Genomic DNA, 19,681 nt, shown 5'->3' with positions numbered 1-19,681 from the left:
CATCCTTTCCTTAGAGATCAAAGAGGAGAAGGAGCAAATGAATGTGGACACGGAGCAAACCAATGCATCCCAGAGATGTGCAGGGCCATCCCCACTGCTCCCTCCTCCAGTCCTGTCCCCCCACTGCAGCCAGCCTGGTATTCCCTGAACCCAACTCTGGCCACTTCTCCCCCATGCTTCCAACCTGTTGATGATGTCCGTTACACTTGGATGGAGACCAAGGCCTCAAAGGGGTCGTCAAGGGTCCGCTCACAACCTCCCTCTCCGGCTTCCGTTCACAGCCTCTGCCCCACCGCGCGGGTCGGCTCCCTGGCTGTGCTGCCCTTACCTCCTACCCTCCCAACCCACCCATGCTTTGGGTCGCAGCCCCCAGGCCACTGCTCCGAGTTGCCCTCTGCGGAGTCCCACAGCAGCCCAGGCTCCCTTGGTACACGCCATCCTATATCCAAGTTACCTTCCTTCAGAACACTCATTTCGGTTTGAAATTAAGCAACGTGTTGCATTGTCATCACACAACAGGATTTTTAAAAAATCAATTTCTGTTTCCTCTATAAGAGCACGAATGTTTCTGCTGATACATTACACTTCCTGGAGGGCCTCATCCAGAACCATGCAAAGAGCATGTGCTCAATAAATACTGATTGAATACATGAATGAATGAAAGAGTTTAAAGTGAATGAATGAATGATATCTAGGTTGGCTGACAGACTGACAGACTGTGGAAGGTCAAGCTCTTGAGAAGTGAGGAATAGACACAGTAGGAATAACTGAGTGTGATTTCAGTGGAAGAAGTATATGGATCTCTTGGAGAGGTCAAGGAATTAAGAGGCCGGGTTTGGGGGTCAGTCATTTACACAAGCAATGAGATACCCAGGATTACCCTTGGAGGTTGCTCAACCAACATTTGACTGAACAGGTACACTCACTAATTAATAATTTGACTCTTATTATTTAATAATAAGATAATTTAATCTTTTGGGAAAACTGTCCCAAATGCAAAACCCCACATGTGCATAAACAACTGGGCTAATTTTTATTGTTGATATATGTCTTCTGATTGACACAATTATAATTATGACGTACCATTAGCAGGTTGGACATGAATATGAATCAGATATGAATCCTAGAAAAGACAGTATAATTGCAGAAAGTATTGCTTTTAGCCTGTTTCAGATGAGCTACCTGTAACAGTTTTCTTCAAGCCAAAATCAAAATTCCAGTAAAAGGCATGGGTGTCCCCTATTCTTTGGATATGATCCAATCTCTGCAACTTGTGTGAGGAGTAAGAGGAAAGGAATGAGTGGCAGTCACTGGGAAGGACCCAGGGCCATCTTTGGTGGAGAAGTTAAGAGCTGTCTATGCCTTCCCCTATGGGTATCCTTGAAATGACTAGCAAATTTCTTCTGAAATTACCTTGAATGTGGTACTCACACACAATGATATTTGATATTTATGCTTCAGTATTGGTCTGTTACGTGTTTGCAATTGACTCAAACTGTTTAGGCCTGAATGTTTTTAAAAAAATGAAAAATGCACAGTGGCAGTGGGGAAGGAGGACTCCTTTCCTCTCCAACAGGTTTCCATATGGAGGAGCCCCTGGCCATTCCCGCCCGTCACTCCCTCCTACACAGGGAGGGGGGCTGGCATATCCAAAGGGTTGGCCAGCCCTTTCCTGCTTCTCTCACTGGGATTTGCTCCTTGCAGACAGTTCACGCCCGGTCTGCAGCCAGCCGCATGCCCAGCCTGGCGGGGAGGCCTGCAGTTGTCCAGCACTGCCTGCATCCAGGTGGGTTCATCAGTCTCACCATGGGGTTCAGCATGACCCCAAGGCTGCATCTTTCAACTTTACCATCATCACCAAAAGTGCTGATATTTTGATCTCCATTTCCCTGACTCTTGTGTCTTTTTCTCAACTGGTTCCAAACTTAGGCATGATACCTGAAAAACCCAGAACTTTCATATATAACCACCAGCTTTAGAACTTCTGAGACTAGCAAGTAGAAAATCACATTCTGTTTGCTGTGATTTTAATAAAATCTGCAAAATGCTATACCTCAGGTTAGACTAATTTATAAGGAGCCCTTGGGCAGGGCATCGTTCAGCACCAACCCTGTCAGTGTGGAAAGACACACCTGTATTTTTAAAGCCTGAATTTAGACAATGAGGGTTGATCCAGAAAAGATTTGTCCTCGTTTGTGTTAATTTACTGAAGGGTACCTGGCAGCCTTGAAGGCGAGACTGACTTTTCTCATTATTTGCAAGGATTTGGTTTGACCAGGCTTGCCTTAAACAAGAAAAAGAGCCATCACAAGCAGGAAGAAACCATCTTCCCTATCCCAGGATTTCAGTTTGCCACAACTGACATTTTGAGGCCCTTCCATGGCTAAATACTGTTGAGATGTCAATTGAGTTGAAGAATATTTTTTCATTCTTTATCCTAAACCCAGCCTTCAGCTTTCATGCTGAAAAGATCTTTCTGATTAAAATAACCCTTGTTGTTTGCAGCCTGTTATTGCCTTTATGGAATGATGTGCAAGAGGTACACCTTCTCTTACAAATATTGAAATATCGAAGGCCATCTTTCAATGAGCTGCTCTGAAAGCACCTACCGGTATTAATGGGCCATTTCTAAGGAACTGAGCAGTCGGGAAAATGAAAGTTATTACAAGTCAAGAGCAGCAGTGAAACAGAGAGAAAAGTGAGAAAGCATGGCACTAAGTTAAAATATTGTTATAAACTTAGCAATAAGAAGCCTATTAAGTATTCTGATAAGTACACCTTTCTCACATGTTCTAATGAGAAAGGTGAGAAACTCTGAATTGAATCACAGGCCAGTTAATTTAGACAGGCAATTATTCTGCAGTAATGGTTTCCCAGTGGATCTAGACTCAATTTAGAATCTGCATTTTTAAACAGTCATCGTAGGGATTTCTTTCCTCCCAGTCACTGTTTGTTGATATCCTGGCATACAAGAAGGATTATTTGCTTTGCAAACAGACAGGCCTGAGCATAAATTCTGTCCTCTACCCCTTAAGGAGGTAGGGAGATATGACAAGTCAACTTATCTGAGCCTCAATTTCCAGCAAGAAGCCTGGTTTGGGCCAAAGGCACAAAAGGTATAAAACACCTGCGGCTGCTTTTGGAGTCAGTATGTAAGAGCATTCCCCCTTTTCAGCCCCCGATGACTCTCCTACATCAACTCACCCATTTGATCCAACTCTCCGTTTCCTCCTCAGACAGCCGGGACACTGTGCGGGGTAAAAAGCGTACCAACTTCTCCTTGATGATGGAAGACGTCAGGACATCCTCCACCTCCACTAGGCTTGCAATCACATCCACAATCTGACCCGAGCCTTCCACCACCACGCAAGGGATCTTACTCTTGATGGAGGTATTGATGGCCTAGGAGAGGTGAAAGAGAGTCAGACAGTGGGACAGATGGAAGAGCAAATGATGCTCAACAGATTCCAGATTTGGAACCAAGGTAGGTTGAAGCCGTATTGACCCCAGTAAAACAGATTCTTAAATCTAATCAATTCCTGTGAGGATGAACCCATTGTAAGTGGAACCTTTTGATCAAGTGACTTCAGTAAAAGTGTGTGTGGCCCATCCCAATCAGGATGGGTCTTAATCCTATTACTGGAGTCCTTTATAAACAGAATGAATACAGAGAGAGGGAGAGAGGCTGAAATCAACAAAACCCGGAAGAGAAGGGAGAAACCAGGAGACGCCACCATGTGCCTTACCATATAACAGAGGAGCCAAGGATTTCCGGCAACCAGCCCCAAATGGCATAATCTTTGGGGAAAAAGTATCGCTTTGATGATGCCTTGATTTGAATGTTCTTTTAGCCAAATATGTAGGCTAATAAATTCCCATTGTCTACGCCAACCCATTTAATGGTATTTACTTAAGCAGCCTAGAAAACTAAAACAGTACTAAATCAAATGGAATAACAAAACACACTTACCCATCCATGTAATTTTTCCTGTGGGGTTTTTATTAAAAATCAGAAACACGTGAAATCTTTGCAATTGCTCTATGAATGAGAAATGTGAACTGATTGCATTTCATCCTATGCCAACACCAAATTCCATAATAAATTATGTGGGGTGAGCTTAAGTTCTCCATAAACAAGTGCTTTAAAGTTGTTCTATAAATAAAACCATGTGGTGATGTACTCTCCTTTCTCTCTCCTGTGATTTCTCTTTATAAGGCCTCCAGTAACTGGGATTAAGATCCACCCTCATTCAATTGGAAAACACCTTAACTGAAAATAATTCCTCCAAAAGGCCCTATTAACAATGGGTTCAGACCCACAGAGACGTGGTTTAAGATTGAGAACATGCGTTTGTTGGGGAATTAATTCAACCTGCCAAAGTCCACCCTTCACTGTGATGGTTAAGTTCATGTGTCAGCTTGGCCAGGTTATGATGTCCAGTTGTTTGGTTGAGCAAGCAATGCCTAATTGTTACTGTGAAGGTATTTCATAGATGGTTTTGCATCAATAGCTGGTGGCATCTACAACTGATGGTGTTTGCAGTCAACGAAGGAGATTGCCCTCAGCAATGAGGGGTGTCTCCTTACACAATCAGTTGGATGTCTTAACAGAAGAACTGATGATTTTAGAAGTCAAAAAGAATTTCTGTCTCTACTTCAGCCACTCAACTTCTCCTGTGGAATCTAATTTCACCTTCATCAGAGTTTCCAACTTGCAGCCTGCCCTATGGAATTCAGACTTGCCAATCCCCAGAGTCATGTGAACCAATTCCTATAACAAATCTCTTAATATTTATTTAACATTTACCTTACAAATCTCATAATTTCTAAAACAAATCTCTTGATATAAATAGATCAGAACGGTGTGTTCTGTTTCTCTTAAGAACTCTGACTAATACAATGATCACAGCTCATTTCCATTCAAAGATGGGATGACCACTGTGCCGGTTTGAATGTATTGTGTCCCCCAAATGCCATTATCTTCGTGGTCTTGTGGGACAGACGTTTTGGTGCTGGTTAGATTTGCTTGGAATGTGCCCCACCCAGCTGTGGGTGGTGACTTTGGTGGGATACTCCCATGGAGGCGTGACCCCACCCATTCAGGGTGGGCCTTGATCAGTGGAGCCATATAAAACATGCTGACTCAAAGAGACTGAACGGAGTGCAGCTGTGAGTGACGGTTTGAAGAGGAGCAAGCTTGCTAGAGAGGCATGTCCTGGGAGAAAGCCATTTTGAAACCAGAACTTTGGAGCAGACGCCAGCCACGTGCCTTCCCAGCTAACAGAGGTTTTCCGGACGCCATTGGCCATCCTCCAGTGAAGGTACTTGATGGCTGATGTTTTACCTTGGACACTTCATGGCCTTAAGACTGTAACTGTATAGCCAAATAAACCCCCTTTTTATAAAAGCCAGTCCATCTCTGGTGTTTTGCATTCTGCAGCATTAGCAAACTAGAACAACCACAGTTTTCTATTATATGTGCTGGTTACAATCCTTCAGTTTCATGAGTTAATGTCAGCTCTTTTCTCTGACAGGTTAGTTCTCAAAGTCAGTACTAAGTATACAGACACTTCATATCACTTCAAATTCTCTTTCCAAATCTTCCCAGCTGAGAAACAACCTACGTCTACTAGGGGGATATTACATGGAAGGAAAAACATTACCTACTTGATGTAGTAAGAGAAATTAATCAGGTTAAAGATGATCTCAAAAGTCCTGAAAATAAGAATTTGTTGGGTAAGCTAGTCAATTGGCCTTATAGAAATCTAAATCAGGACTCACTTTCAAAGTCTCTTTTCCACCTCCTTGGGCAAAACACACAATGGGTATCTTGCCACCATAATTGGAATCTGTAAAACATAAAAAGTAAAACTGATTTTCAGTTTCCCAATAAATGTGACTAAATTCTCAAGCATCTTTTCACACGCATCCCAGCCTTTTATTCACTCATCAGTCCATCCCTGAAAAAACTGCAGCCACACCAAAAGTTACAAGGAAAACACAACCACATATGGTTTGCTTTAATTCTAGGCTTCAACTTAATGGGTTTCAAAATCATATGCATTGCTTGATCCCATAAATGTTTATTCAACAATTACCCTGGAAGTGCTGTGATTCCATCACTATTTTAGTGATAAAGTTTAGATCCAGATTTCTCAAACTTTTTTCATTATTATCCCTCTAAGAGCTTTTTAAAACATTTTTATCCAAATTACCACCACCACCACCATGAAATTTTAATACCAGAGTATCTCTGTATCTGTTTATGTAATTTGGCCCTTTGGAAGGCCAAAAGCCATTGTGAATATCTAAGATTTTTTCACACCCCAATGATCAATTTTCAATCCCTTAAAGATAACACTGCCCCCACTGAGAATACACTGCTAAGATATATAGGTAACAGAGGGTACAGAATATCCATCCTAGCTTTTAAACTGCATACTATATTTTCTTTTACCCCTGAAATTTCTTTACTCTTTTTTTAAATTAACAAGTAGTTTGAGCCATGACTCTCCAACCTAGGATGTCCAAAATCCCCAGAGAGCCATAAAGACTTTCCAAGGGGTATGCAATAGGAAGAAATCAAGGTCAAGACCAACCAGCCACACCCTCAGCTCAACAGAAATACTCACCTGCCTCAGAGAAGAGGTAAACCAGGAGCTTCTGCCCATGGGCCCCGGTGTACGGCAATGGCTACAAGCCTCACAGGCTTTACTATCTACTTGCTGATTATGATGGATGCATCGGTGTGCCCCAAACCAGCAATAGCATGATATGGGTCATATTGTAATTTATTACTGATGATTAAAATGCTAAAAACTGTGAATGATTTGCTTTCGCTAACATAAATCAGACCAGATTCAAGTTTATCCTTATAATAATGATACTCTCACTCATTTGCTTAATCCTGTGCTTTCTTAAGTGGCTGAGAAATTTGCATAATTATTTATTCTCTCAAGGGAGAGTATTGACATGTAAATGCCTTCCTTCTTCCCACTGTGAAAGGAACAGCTCCAACAAATGTCTGTCATGAAATTTATCACCATGCCTTGCAAAAATCTGGTTCCACAGCAGGACACAGCTCAACACCATGTCCACAGGAAGAGAGACTGGCAAATGCAGGCTTCCATTCAGTTGCTGCATTCTCCTGCCTTGAAACCAGTGTTTTGGGTTGTTCTATTATAAGTAGCCAAGATTCAAAGGGATAAACTACCTCATTGTTAAACTAGCAGGTTGGTTTTTATTGTTTCTACCCTAACTAATTGCATCACTTTATAAGCTCCTATCTTCCATCATGGATTTTATTTGTTCTTAAATGGTATTGAGCAGAAGGAACAGCAGGCTGTCTATACTGACAAACGAGAGTTGAAGGATCAGCCCTTGCCATCACCTCCAGCATGCCCTAGGGCACATATCGCAGTGAGCCTTAGTGTGTGGAGGAAAGTAGAGAAATTACAGCTCTTCTTTGCAATGAAGACACCTGATCAGACGGGTCCATCACGCTTCACTCCATAATCGGCGTTTCAGATGTTCTTACCAGGTATGTCTAACGTCCCACTTCCTAAGCACTGACCTTGAATAGTGCGCTCAGAGATGTACTTCTCCAGTTGATTCCGAAGCTTCGCTTCAGCTGCGGGGTATCCTTGGCAGCCATTGTCCACGAGCAGCAGATGGGTGTGGTGGTTGTCCAGGATGTAAAGGGGGTCTCTCTTGAAGTCATCCATAATGTATTGGGCTGAAAAATATCCCTAAAAAGCAAAGAGAAACTTGTATTTGAGATCCTACTTGTTGGCCAAGATGCATGATCACATTTCTACATGTTCATGTTAAAGTGGTTCCTTTGGGTCCAACTATACTGATCCTCTTCCCCGGTTCCTAAGTTCAGATGGGTGTTAGAGACACAAGAGGATAGGCTTCCATTTTAAATATGAGGAAATTAAGGTTCCAATGGTTGGGCCACTGGCTTATTGTCACATAAATGGCAAGTGATAGTATAAGGAACTGATTGTCAATCTAGTTCTTGTTCAGTCACACTCTTTTGGATAAGCTCATTTGAAAGTGATAGCATTCAGGGAAGTGTATATGTGTGTGTGTGTGTGTGTATACACCTGTGCATGTCTAATACAAGGCAAAAAGTAGAGGTAGACATTGCTATACACACATGCACGTTTATCAGAATCTACCATATGCCAAGCCCCACACCAGGATCTAGGGATTAGAGAACGAACAGGATGAAATCTTTGCCCTTGAGAAGCAAAAAGAGAGCACAAAAAGAAGCAATTAAACAGATACTCTGTCCTAACACTCAATGCCAGAGAATGAAAAAACCGCTGTGGGAGCACAAAGAAAGGAATTCCTGCATCTCGAGTCCCATTCGAAGATGTTTAGTTTTTAAAATATCAGGATTGCATTAAAAGGTGTTTCAACCTGGACTCCAAGAATACTAGTTGGAAACCCAACTGGGGGGGCCAAGGTTACTGATTGTACCAAGATGTATATACAATCAGAATAAAGGCCAAGTAGAAAGGACAGTCCAAAAGTTACAGTTTCATTCTCTAGTGGTCCTTGCCCAGGCAGGAGCTCCAAGTAAAAGAGTCCTGGATATGACTCATGAAATAATATTTGCAAGACAATCATCCAGCCATTTGATGGAGAAGTCCTACAAACTATCATGGAACAAATAATTCCCATTTCATTTATACTCTCCCAGTAGACAACTCTGATTCCAAAACTGTAACAAGGAAACAATCACAAAAGAAAAGCCAAGGGTCAAGCTCTCCAATGAACAGGAATACAAAAATCCTAAGAAATTATTGGCTAATTAAATCCAGTGGGCTTATTAAGGAGCAGTTAGCGTTGTTTCCAGGGTTCATCAAATTTGGGGTTAAAGGAGAAATACAACAACAAAACAGATACAAAAAGACATTTTGTAAAACCCAACTTTCATTCTCAATTTTAAAAATATATAAATTAGAAATAAAAGTAAGAGTACTTTAGATGAGTTTTAAAAATATGTGTATATTTAACCTTGATACTTATATACACATTTTAAAATACATGTTTATTTAACATCCTATTTACAGGTGAAATACTAGAATCATTTCCACTAATGATGCTAACAGGTATCTTAACAGGATATTTATCACTATTATTTAACATTATTCTGGACAAAATGAGCAAAAAACAGAAGGTAAAATTAAATGGAAGAGTTGATTTTAAAAGTAACATTATTTACCACTAATATTGTCACAAACCTAGAACACCCCAGAGAATCACCTAATTCTTACAGAAATAGGAAGAGAGTTCATAAAAGTGCCTGACTCAAAATGACAACAAACAAATCAATATTTTTATGTATAATAGCAAAAGTCATTTCAAAACATCAAAGTCAGTAAAGATTCCATTAATCATAATATCAAAAATATAATCTCTCTACAAATAATGTTAACAAGAAATATGTAGGACCTAATGAGAGGAAATGTAGAACTTTCCTGAAAGACAAAGACTTGCATAAATTGAGAGACATATATTACTGGAAGAGGACTTGATTTTGCATCAGTTTAAAGATTTAATATGATTCCACTCAGTGAGTGTGATTTTTTGTTGTTGTTGTTTGTTGTATTTTGTGGGTGTATCTTGAAAAAGAGATTGTAAAGTAAAATGAAAAAGTAAGTGGAAAGAAAAACTAGATACACAAGAATAATGAGGGAAAGTTTGTGTTTTTAAACACATATGTAATACAGCAATGATTTTTAAAGTGTAGTACTGACTCAAGAAAAACAGGTGATGGAAGGTGGGTAAAATAATCCTGAAGATCTTCAAAATAGTATGAAAATTTAGGACTTGTGAAATGCAGCATTGTTTCTGGTCAACTAAATCTGAGTCCCAGTACAGCCCCATCTGCCAGTGGCAGGGTTTTGTAATGAAGCACTGAGTAGAAATCACACATTAGGAGAGGGTCAAGCAAGTTGTTATTAACAATTATTCATTTCAACTTATACAAAAGACAGAAAAAAAGAAAGAAGGAAGCTGACCACAAGATCATAGGAGTTTGCCATGAAACTTCCCTGTTGCCAGATTATGATTAACAGAAACGTAAAAGGAATAAAAATAACACAATTATTTAAGTATCTAAAAATAATACATGCTTATTGTAGAATACATGGAAAACACAGAAAAGTATAAGAGGAAGATTAAAATCATGCTTAATACCACAACCCTGTAAAGAGACCATCAAGATCTGGGTACTTCTATTTCTTTTCTAGTCATCAATATTGATTTACATCATTCTTATCATTTTCTACTCAAAATGAGAAATATTTTCCACAGTAGCAGAAAAATTTGAAAACAGCATTTTAATGGCTCCATAATATTCCTTCATTCAGGTAATCTACCTGAAGTTTTGCCTCTTAATGATCTTACTAGAGTTTTTGGTTTATGCCAAATCTTGGCTACTAGAGAATTATTTAAATTTTTAATTTAATTTTAGTGAGATTGTTCACATACCATACAATCATCCAAAGATCCAAAGTGCAAAATCAATTGCCCACGGTATCATCATACAGCTGTGCATCCATCACCACAATTGTTTTTCAATCTTTAGAATATTTTCATTACTCCAGAAAAGAAATAAAGACAAAAAAGAAAACTCGAATCCTCCCATACCCCTAACCACCCTCCCTCCATTATTGACTCATAGTATTGGTATAATACATTTGTTACTGTTGATGAGAGAATTTTTAAATACTACCAACTACATAGTTTGCAATAGGTATATTTTTCCCTATATACACCTCTATTATTAACTTCTAGTTATAGTGTCATGTATTTGTTCTAGCTCATGAAAGAGATTTCTAATATTGGTACAGTTAATCACAGACATTGTCCACCACAAGATTCACTATTTTATACATTCCCATATTTTAACCTCCAACTTTCCTTCTGGTGACATACGTGACTTTAAGCTTCCCCTTTCCACCATGTTCACACACCATTCAGCACTGTTAGTTATTCTCACAATAACATACTATCATCACCTCTGTCCATTTCCAAACATTTAAGCTCAACCTAGTTGAACATTCTGCTCATAATAAGCAACTGCTCCCCATTCTTTAGCCTCATTCTATATCCTGGTAACTTATATTTCATGTCTATGAGTTCACATATTATAGTTAGTTCATATCAGTGAGACTCTGCAATATTTGTCCTTATGTGTCTGACTTATTTCACTCAATATAATGCCCTCAAGGTTTCTTCATCAACCCATTTTTTTTAAGACTGTTTTCTTCACCCACCATACATTCCATCCTAAGTAAACAACTGATGGTTCCCTGTATAATCATGTATTTAGGCATTCACCACCATCACCACTATCTATATAAGGACATCTCCATTTCTTCCACAAAGAAGGAGAAAGAGTCAAAGAATGTAGAGAGATAAAAGAAAAAAAAAAAAAAAAGCTAAAGAGCAACAAAAGGAAAGATAGAATTAAACTAAAGTACAATAAAAGAGTCAAACAACCAATGCCAAGAGTCCCATACCCCTCCCTTATGGCCCCCTCTTATAGGCATTTAGCTTTTGTAATATTGCCTTTGTTACATTAAAGGAAGCATAATACAATGTTTCTGTTAACTATAGTTTCTAGTTTGCATTGATTGTATTTTTTCCCCAATACCACCCCATTTTTAATACCTTGCAAGGCTGACATTCATTTGCTCTCCCTCTCGTAAAAACATACTTGTATATTTTATCACAATTGTTGAGCATTCTAGGTTTCACTGACTTATACAGTCCCAGTCTTTATCTTTCTCTTTCCTTCTGGTGCCCCACATGCTCCCAAACTTCCTCTTTCAATCATACTGTGCTATCATCACCCAAAATTGTGCTCCAAACCTCTCACTCCTGTCTTTCCCTATCAGTCTGTAGTGCTCCCTTTAGTATTTCCTGTAGAGCAGGTATCATGTTCACAAACTCTCTCATGTCTGTTTGTCAGAGAATATTTTAAAGTCTCCCTTGTATTTGAAGGACAGTTTTGTGGGATATAGGATTCTTGGTTGGCAGTTTTTCTCCTTCAGTATCTTAAATACATCACACCACTTTCTTCTCGCCTCCATGGTTTCTACTGAGAAATCTGCACATAGTTTTATTAAGCTTCCTTTGTATGTGATGGAACGCTTTTCTCTTGCTGCTTTCAGGATTCCCTCCCTGTCTTGACATTCTATAATCTGATTACTAAGTGTCTTGGCATAGGCCTATTCAGATCTATTCTGTTTGGGGTATGCTGCACTTCTTGGATCTATAATTTTATGACTTTTATAAGAGATGGGAAATTTTCATTGATTATTTCCTCTATTATTGCTTCTGCCCCTTTTCCCTTCTCTTCTTCTGTTTCATGTTGTCATTCAATTCCCTGAGGTGTTGCTCATATTTTTCCATTCTTTTTCCTATCTGTTCTTTTGTGTGTAGGATCTCAGGTGTCTTATTCTCTAGTTCCTGAGTGTTTTCTTCCGCCTCTCGAGATCTGCTGTTGTATGTCTCCATTGCATCTTTGATCTTTTATGTTGTGCCTTTCATTTCCATAGATTCTACCAGTTGCTTTTTCAAACTTTCAATTTCTACCTTATGTTTGCCCAATGTTTTCTTTATGTCCTTCATCTCTTTTGCCATATCTTCCCTGAACTTGTTGATTTGGTTTTTGAATGATTTAGCATATTTCTTTGAAAATCTTTAATTGATTGTTTCATTAAAGTGAAACAGTATCTCAACTGTATCTTACTTGAGGTGTAAGTTTGCTCCTTTAGGCGATATCTTCCTTTTTCCTAGTGTAATTTATAGTTTTCCATTGTCTAGGCATCTGGTTTCCTTGATTACCCCAATCAGATTTTCCCAGACCAGAGTTTCAGGTCTCAGAATGGGGTTATATTCAGTTTCAAGTTTCCCTGAGGGTGCATCTTAGAAGACTGGCAGACTTTCCTGTGAGGCCTCTAGCCGCTGTGCTTTTGCTAACCTGCCCAGCAGGTGGTATCTGTCAGCCTGTCACTCCCGACTGGTGTAAGGAGGAGTGGCCCCTTTAGTTCTCAGCTTAGGTTGTTTCTGGTTTGATTATATCCCCCCAGGCCTGGGGTCTGAGCTCTGAAGGGAGGGCTGGCACTAGAGCTGGGCCCCACCTCCTTCCTCTGAGGAAAGATACGGCCCCCCTAGGGAGTTATCTTCTGCATCTGAATTGGCTCCTTTGTCTCTCTGACTCTGCTATCTCCATCCCTGTCTGGGTCAGAGCACTGCGAACTGAAAATGACTGAGGCTCTCTCCACTGAGCCACTCAGGTTGAGAGAGAGAAAAAAGGAAAGAAAGCCCCCTTTCAGAGCCAGTCCATGACCTCCCCCCTGCCCTGAGTTTTGCCCATCAGTCAGAGAGGGCACTTGTTCTTCCGGGCTCCCTTTCTCAGGGCACCAGCATTTTCTGGCTCTTAAAGGTCAGCCTCTGTCTACTTGTTAGGGGTTTGTCTATGTTTGTAGCTTGTATTCAGCAGTCCACATTTGTTAATTAAAACCCCAGTTGGAGCTGGCTGAGCTATATTCACTTGCTCCAGGAATGTTGCTTTCTCCTACAGTGAGGTCTTACAGTTCAGCCTGCCATGGGGGGATGGGGCTCCCAGTGCAGTTCTGCAGTTTTTACTTAGAGATTTTATGCTGTGATCTCAGGCATTCCTCCGAATCCATGTTGGTGTACGATGTGTGGAAAGTAACAGTTGTCCCCCAGCAGTTGTTCCAGATTATTTACTAGTTGTTCTGGTTGTTTATTAGTTGCTCCAGGGACCAACTAAATTCCACTCCTCTCTATGCCACCAATTTGCCCCTCCTAAAGAATTATTTTAATGAATATCTTTGTCCAAAAGTTAAATATCCTAGTTATGTATTTATTATGAGTATAATTACTGGACCCATGGTATGAAAAGTTTTTATGCTCTTGATATATATTTCTAAATAGTTTTCCAGAAAGGGCACAAATTTGCTCTTTCTCTAACAACTTACAAATATCCCATGATTCTGTACACATTGAAAGACCATAAACATTTTTGAAATTAGCAATTACTAGAATTTTTTTAATTGCTGGGTGAAAACCCTCATACAGAGCAACTTGGGAGATAATTTTTTCCTGCTCTTGAGGCCCATTAGTTGATAATTCACCTCTTCAGATCTTCTACTTTTTCTTGAGTTAATTTTGGGGAATTGTAGTTTTACAGAAAAAAAAATCAGTTCCCATGAGATTTTCAGGTTTACTAACATATGTATAGCAACTTCACAATTTTTCTCAATATCTATTACATTGAATTTCTCAGTTCCATTTATTCCTTAAATTGCCAGAGCTATTTCAAAGAATAAAGACTATTCCTATTCTTTTCCTTTTTTCTAATTGATGTATTTCTGATTGAATTACTTTTCCTGCTGTTCTCCTTAAGTTTTGTTGCTGTTTTTATTTTTTTTTTCTAATTTGTTAGTTTGAATACTGTTAGTTTGAATATTGTAGTGGCTCTGCCACTTAGGCTGTGTAAGTTGAGGAAGTTCTTACTTTCTCTATGTCTCCATTTGTTCGTCTATAATGAGTGAGTAGTAATAATACTTAGTCTGAGGATTGTTGGGAAGAGTAAAGGAGTTACTATTTTAAAACTATATTAAAACCCTCAGAATAGTGTTTTAACCATTGAATAAATACTAGATGTTAGTATTATTATTGAATTATTTATTTACTTCCTTATTTCTACTAATAAAGGTATATGGCTATGCATTTCCCTCTGAGTGCAGTTTTGCCCATTTGCTGCTAGTCTTGATATGTAATGTTTCATTTTCATTGCTTTCTAAGTGATCTGCAATTATATTTTTGAAAGATCATGTTTGACCCAAAAATAGTTATTTAACAGAATGTCATTTGTTTGTTCTTTCTTCCTCAGTATCCAATACGGCACTTTCCATTTCACCTTTATATATCCATTTCTAGTTTTCCTTACTGACAAAAAATGGGCTCTATCAATTTCTGCCTCAAGGGAAACAGCAAAGTCTTTTTTTGTTCTTATCAGAGGTGAAAATGCCTACTTAACAGCATTGTTTTTGTGATTCTATAAACCAACAAATGTAATGCATCCACCATTAAGTTGGCTTCCACACCCATGACAAAGACATGGGTAATGGCTAATTGCATTCTTTCCTACCCAGCCTGGCACCGTCCTCAGAATTCTACTCCAGGCCACTCTTACCCGTGAAGTTGGCATTTGATGTGAGACAATCTTTCCATCCCTGGCAGAGCACCTAGTAAAACAACAAAAGCTACCATTCATACAGCCCAATGAGATACATCTACCCCACAATGACACAACGATAAAAATGTGGAGAAGGTTGCTCCCTCAAGGCTAGGCAGCTAGCAGCGGAGTGGTTTCTCAAACCCAGACTTCTCTGATGCCAAAGCCCATCATCTTCCCAGACTGACATAATGCCTCCTTGCAGATGCTCAAGAAACCCTTCCCACTAATTTCTGCCCTTTATAATCATCAGAAATGGAGACAGATACACAGAAGGAAGAAAAAAATTTTAAGAGAAAAGAATTTATGGCAATTCCAAAACTCCTTAACATTTACTGTCTAAATGTCTAAGGTGTCCCAGAGGGAAGAAGGTGTAGATTATATTTATGAACATCTGGTCCAGAGTTTCTGGGTGTAGAACATCTGTTGCTTAAAGAGGTTGTTAACTCACTAGAAAATGCTATCTTCAAAATTCCACACTTGATACACAACTCCAGGATAGCTACCTAAATTTCAAACATGAACTACATGTTGATTACTCTGTAAACATGCTCACATGTTCATTGCTGTTGTTGGGATGAAGAGTGATTTCAAAGTCTTTTTAATGCCAAATAAACCAAATACCACAGTAATTGGTTTGAATTCCAGTGATGTGGCAAAGCAATTAAGGGATTGCTTCCAGCCAGGGCTGGAGTCCTCTTGGTACAAATTCAGATCATGTTTATAAAGGACAAAGAGTCCAGCTCTAACACTATGTGCTGGGAACAAATTTTAATGAACAAAACACATCCATTGCTAACTCCTTCCCAAGTGGAAAATGTGCTTTCTGATTATTTCATCCTTATTTTTAATGTCTGAGGTCCCCAAAAGTGCCAACTTCCCTTTAAGCCAGCTCTGTCACAGGTCCCCAAGCAAAGTTCAGGCCATTCCACGACCTTTCTTCCACATTGCCTTGCAGACCTGCTCCAGTCCTGCACGTACCTCAACATCACAATTCCTGATGAGGGTGTCGCGGTTGGAGACCATACCCCACGCTGCAATGCCGATGGCCACAATGTTCTCCTCCGCGTTCCTGCTGATGGTGTTATCTCTCACCACCTCCCCAATATATTTCATCAGGCCATAGTGAGTCCCTCCTGTGAGAATCCAAGCCCCTGTCAACAAGGGAGAAGAGCAACTGTTCAGCAGGTGCTGGGTAAGGGTCAGGTCCTATTTGCACAGGGCTCTTAAAGAAACCCCCACCTCCATGAGCATCAGAGACGCAGTGCCAGCCATGCTTGGGAAGGGACTTGGCTTAAGATCATGTGGCAAGGAAGGGGGAGAGGAGCTGGGGCCATGGCTCCAAGAGATGGTCATCAAAAAATACAGATTCCAGACCCCTGCTGGATCTACAGCATCAGATTCTCTGGGATTGGGACCAGGGAATCTGCATCTTTAATCAGCCTCTTTGGTGAATCATTTTAGGACCAATAAGTGTCTGAGCCTCTAAGTAAGCCTTGCTGTTCCAAAACCTTCATCTTGGTTGGAACAGAGTGATGCACCTGGGATGGCCCTGGTGCCAACAATTCAACTTTATTTTATAATCACACAATTTTGCGCATCCAGTGATGTGGCAAAGCAATTAAGGGATTGCTTCCAGCCAGTTCCAGATAAAAGAAAACTAAAAAGATATGAAAAGCTAAATGGATTGGAGCCAGAAGGAGAAAAATATGTTTGCTATAAGGGACATTGTTGGGATAATTAGAAAAGCTTGAAGATGACCTGTTTGTTACGTAACAGTGTTAGTCAATGTAACATTCCTGAGTTTGAAAATTGTATCAGATTATGTAAGAGAATGTCCCTGTTCTTAAGAGACACATACTGAAGTACTTAGTGGCCAAAAGTCAGGCTGTCTACCACCTATTTTCAAATGTTTCAAAAAACAAAACAACAACAAAAAAAACACGGTATGAGGATATTTATGGAAAGAGATCAAACATAGGAGAATATTAATAATTTGTGCATCTAGATGAAGGGCATACGGATGCATGTATTATTCTTGCAACTTTTCTATCCATGTGAAATTTTTCAAAATAAAAAGTTAAAAAGCCATGAAATGCTAAATGAAGCATTTCAAATAAGAAAGCCAGGATTATTTGCCTTTAGGACCACCAAGCCCTGACACGATGCTTACAGCCGGCCAGGCACTGTCCCTCTTCCCAAAAGCGCCTCATTGATCTCAAAAATAAAGAGTAAACAAACTGAATTTTCCTTTTTTGATTCACCAGAATCTCCTGGGTAAAATCTCATTTGTAGAAAGAATACAATAAAAACTGTAGAAGATTAAGAGAAGCATAAAATTACCCACAAGATACTGCTGGTTTTTACGAGTTGCTTGGTGAAGCCCCGCACCCCCTGCAGCTTTCCCCGTCTGTCCATTCATTTGAGGACCCTGCTTTCAACAAGGCAATGACTGAACCTATAGCTCCTAGGAGCATCTGGGATCTGGGGATGAATGGCACAGGCCGCCTCAATTCTCTGTCTGCACAGACGTCCTGGACGCAGTCCTGATGGGCCACCTGCATCTGGATGGGCCACCTGCGTCCGGACGAGCCACCTGCCGGCGCAACCCCAGCAGCGCGCGCGCTTCGCACCTTTCGACTGAGCGATGAAGATCAGCCGGCTGAAGATCTTGCGCATGCGCGGCTTCAGGGCGAAGTTCTTGGCGCCGCCGGTCACAGAAATGACCAGGTTGGGCGTTTTCAGGTGCCAGTGCTGGGTCAGCAGCTCGTAGAGGGTTTCCGCGTCAGTGTCACAGGACAAACGGATGTACTGCGGGGGCAGAGGGAAAAGCGTCACCAGCGCCTATACGTCGGGAGAAGGATGGGAGCAGAGGAGGGTCCCGGGCAGGGGCAGGGTGGTGCAAAGGCCCTGGGGTGGGGCGCGTGGGGGAGCGAAGGAACCAGCGTGGCCGGAAGGACAGCGGGAGGATGCAGGTGTCCAGCTGGGCTAGAGGACTGTGAAGGGCCTTACAAGCCAGGTTGAGAATTCAGGACTTTGTCCTGAAGGCAGTGGGAACGTTTGGGGTTTTTAAGCTGAGTAGATACAGGAAGGAAGTTACATTTCACGAGTCCCCGCCACGGCAGCGTACAGAGCAGACCAGTGCAGGGGTGGGAGAGCTGGGAGAAGGCTGCCCTGCCTCCCAGACAGACGAGCATTGGGGTGGCCCATCCTGGGACAGAGGCTCCCGGAAGAGCCAGCAATGGATGGAGTCGGGTCCAGTTCTGAGGTTGCAACGACAGGGCTTGGGGATGTGAGGGGTCAAGGTGCTGCCTGGGGAGGGGACTGTCACCAAGACAGGGGACCCAGAAGGATTTCAGAGGAGACGCTTTCTGAACATTGAACATCTTTGCCAAATCCCTGCATAAGAGCTTGGGGTGTACATGTACAGAGGAAAATGTCACTTTATTCACAGCAACATGTATTCTCAGGAACACCCATAAGGCAAATGGAATGGGACAATGGCCAAAGCATCCATTCAGCCTTTTGTAGCAGAGAGGACCAACACGGATGTCACGTCCATACCTTCAGTGTGGTAGACAAGGTGAGGTAACTAAAGGTATCCCAAGTAGGGTTAGCATAGGAATTAGCTTTTGAAAGTAGAAAACCATCATGTACCTTTCCTTTCTTCCCCAGCATCTCAAACTGAATATCCCCAAAAGCATCAGTGGGAAGTTCCTTGGTGTGTTTCTTGTAATTCCATTTCTCATTCTGGTTGATCTGGGTGCCTTCTATGTGCTGGCTCTGGGCATAGCCACATTTACACACATTCTCCCTGAGCAAAAGAAGATATGGAGGGGAAGGACCAGATTTCATTAAAGCTACTTAAATCATTCATCCTGGTTCTTTGAATAAACCCAAGTATGAGAATAAATAAGCACAAAATTGTGCCACCAAATCTTCTTTTCAGACTATTCTCATCATCTCAGTTGGTTGTTGAAAAGTTATTTACAAGTTTTATCCCCATTATTGGATGGCCATCCACCAACAAGCTGGCTCTGTGCTGAGAGCGGGGATATGAAAAGAGCAGGCCCTTACCATCTGTGTCAGCAGCCCCAAAGTGTCATGGGACTGACTCTTGGAAATCTGGAAGTATATACTCCTGCATGGCTCATGGCACATGGGAGCCCTGGGGCAGGTCTTGGTGCCTCGGTGCCTCAGTACCAACGCTGCCAGTTTTCCTTGGCCAGTAACACTTCTCTGCAAGAAGGTAAGCCCTTCTCCCCATGGGCTGTACTCACAGGGGGAGGTGGGCCCCTGGGAGGACCCCAAAGTCTTTCAGAATTTAATGGGAACATCCTTTTCATACTGAACATTAGCTGCGTGGGGAGTTTTCAATAATCTGGGCTA

The 19,681-nt window shown here is 41.0% G+C and overlaps 1 protein-coding gene across 1 annotated transcript in view; it reads right to left on the bottom strand.

The window, feature by feature from the left end:
• TRPM8 (transient receptor potential cation channel subfamily M member 8) overlaps window positions 1–19,681 on the bottom strand; it is a 140,812-nt gene that overhangs the window by 53,007 nt on the left and 68,124 nt on the right. The window contains exons 4-9 of the mRNA XM_037849528.1: window positions 18,950–19,106; window positions 17,926–18,103; window positions 16,274–16,446; window positions 7,574–7,748; window positions 5,782–5,849; window positions 3,205–3,402 (exon numbers count right to left, since the gene is read on the bottom strand). Coding sequence (XP_037705456.1) covers window positions 3,205–3,402; window positions 5,782–5,849; window positions 7,574–7,748; window positions 16,274–16,446; window positions 17,926–18,103; window positions 18,950–19,106 — 949 coding nt within the window. The remainder of the gene's footprint in view (window positions 1–3,204; window positions 3,403–5,781; window positions 5,850–7,573; window positions 7,749–16,273; window positions 16,447–17,925; window positions 18,104–18,949; window positions 19,107–19,681) is intronic.

This window comes from Choloepus didactylus, chromosome 9 (assembly GCF_015220235.1).
Source record: "Choloepus didactylus isolate mChoDid1 chromosome 9, mChoDid1.pri, whole genome shotgun sequence".
Lineage (NCBI taxonomy): Eukaryota > Metazoa > Chordata > Mammalia > Pilosa > Megalonychidae > Choloepus > Choloepus didactylus.
The sequence above is the reverse complement of the archived record's forward strand: the minus strand, read 5'-3'. Positions and strand labels throughout refer to the sequence as shown.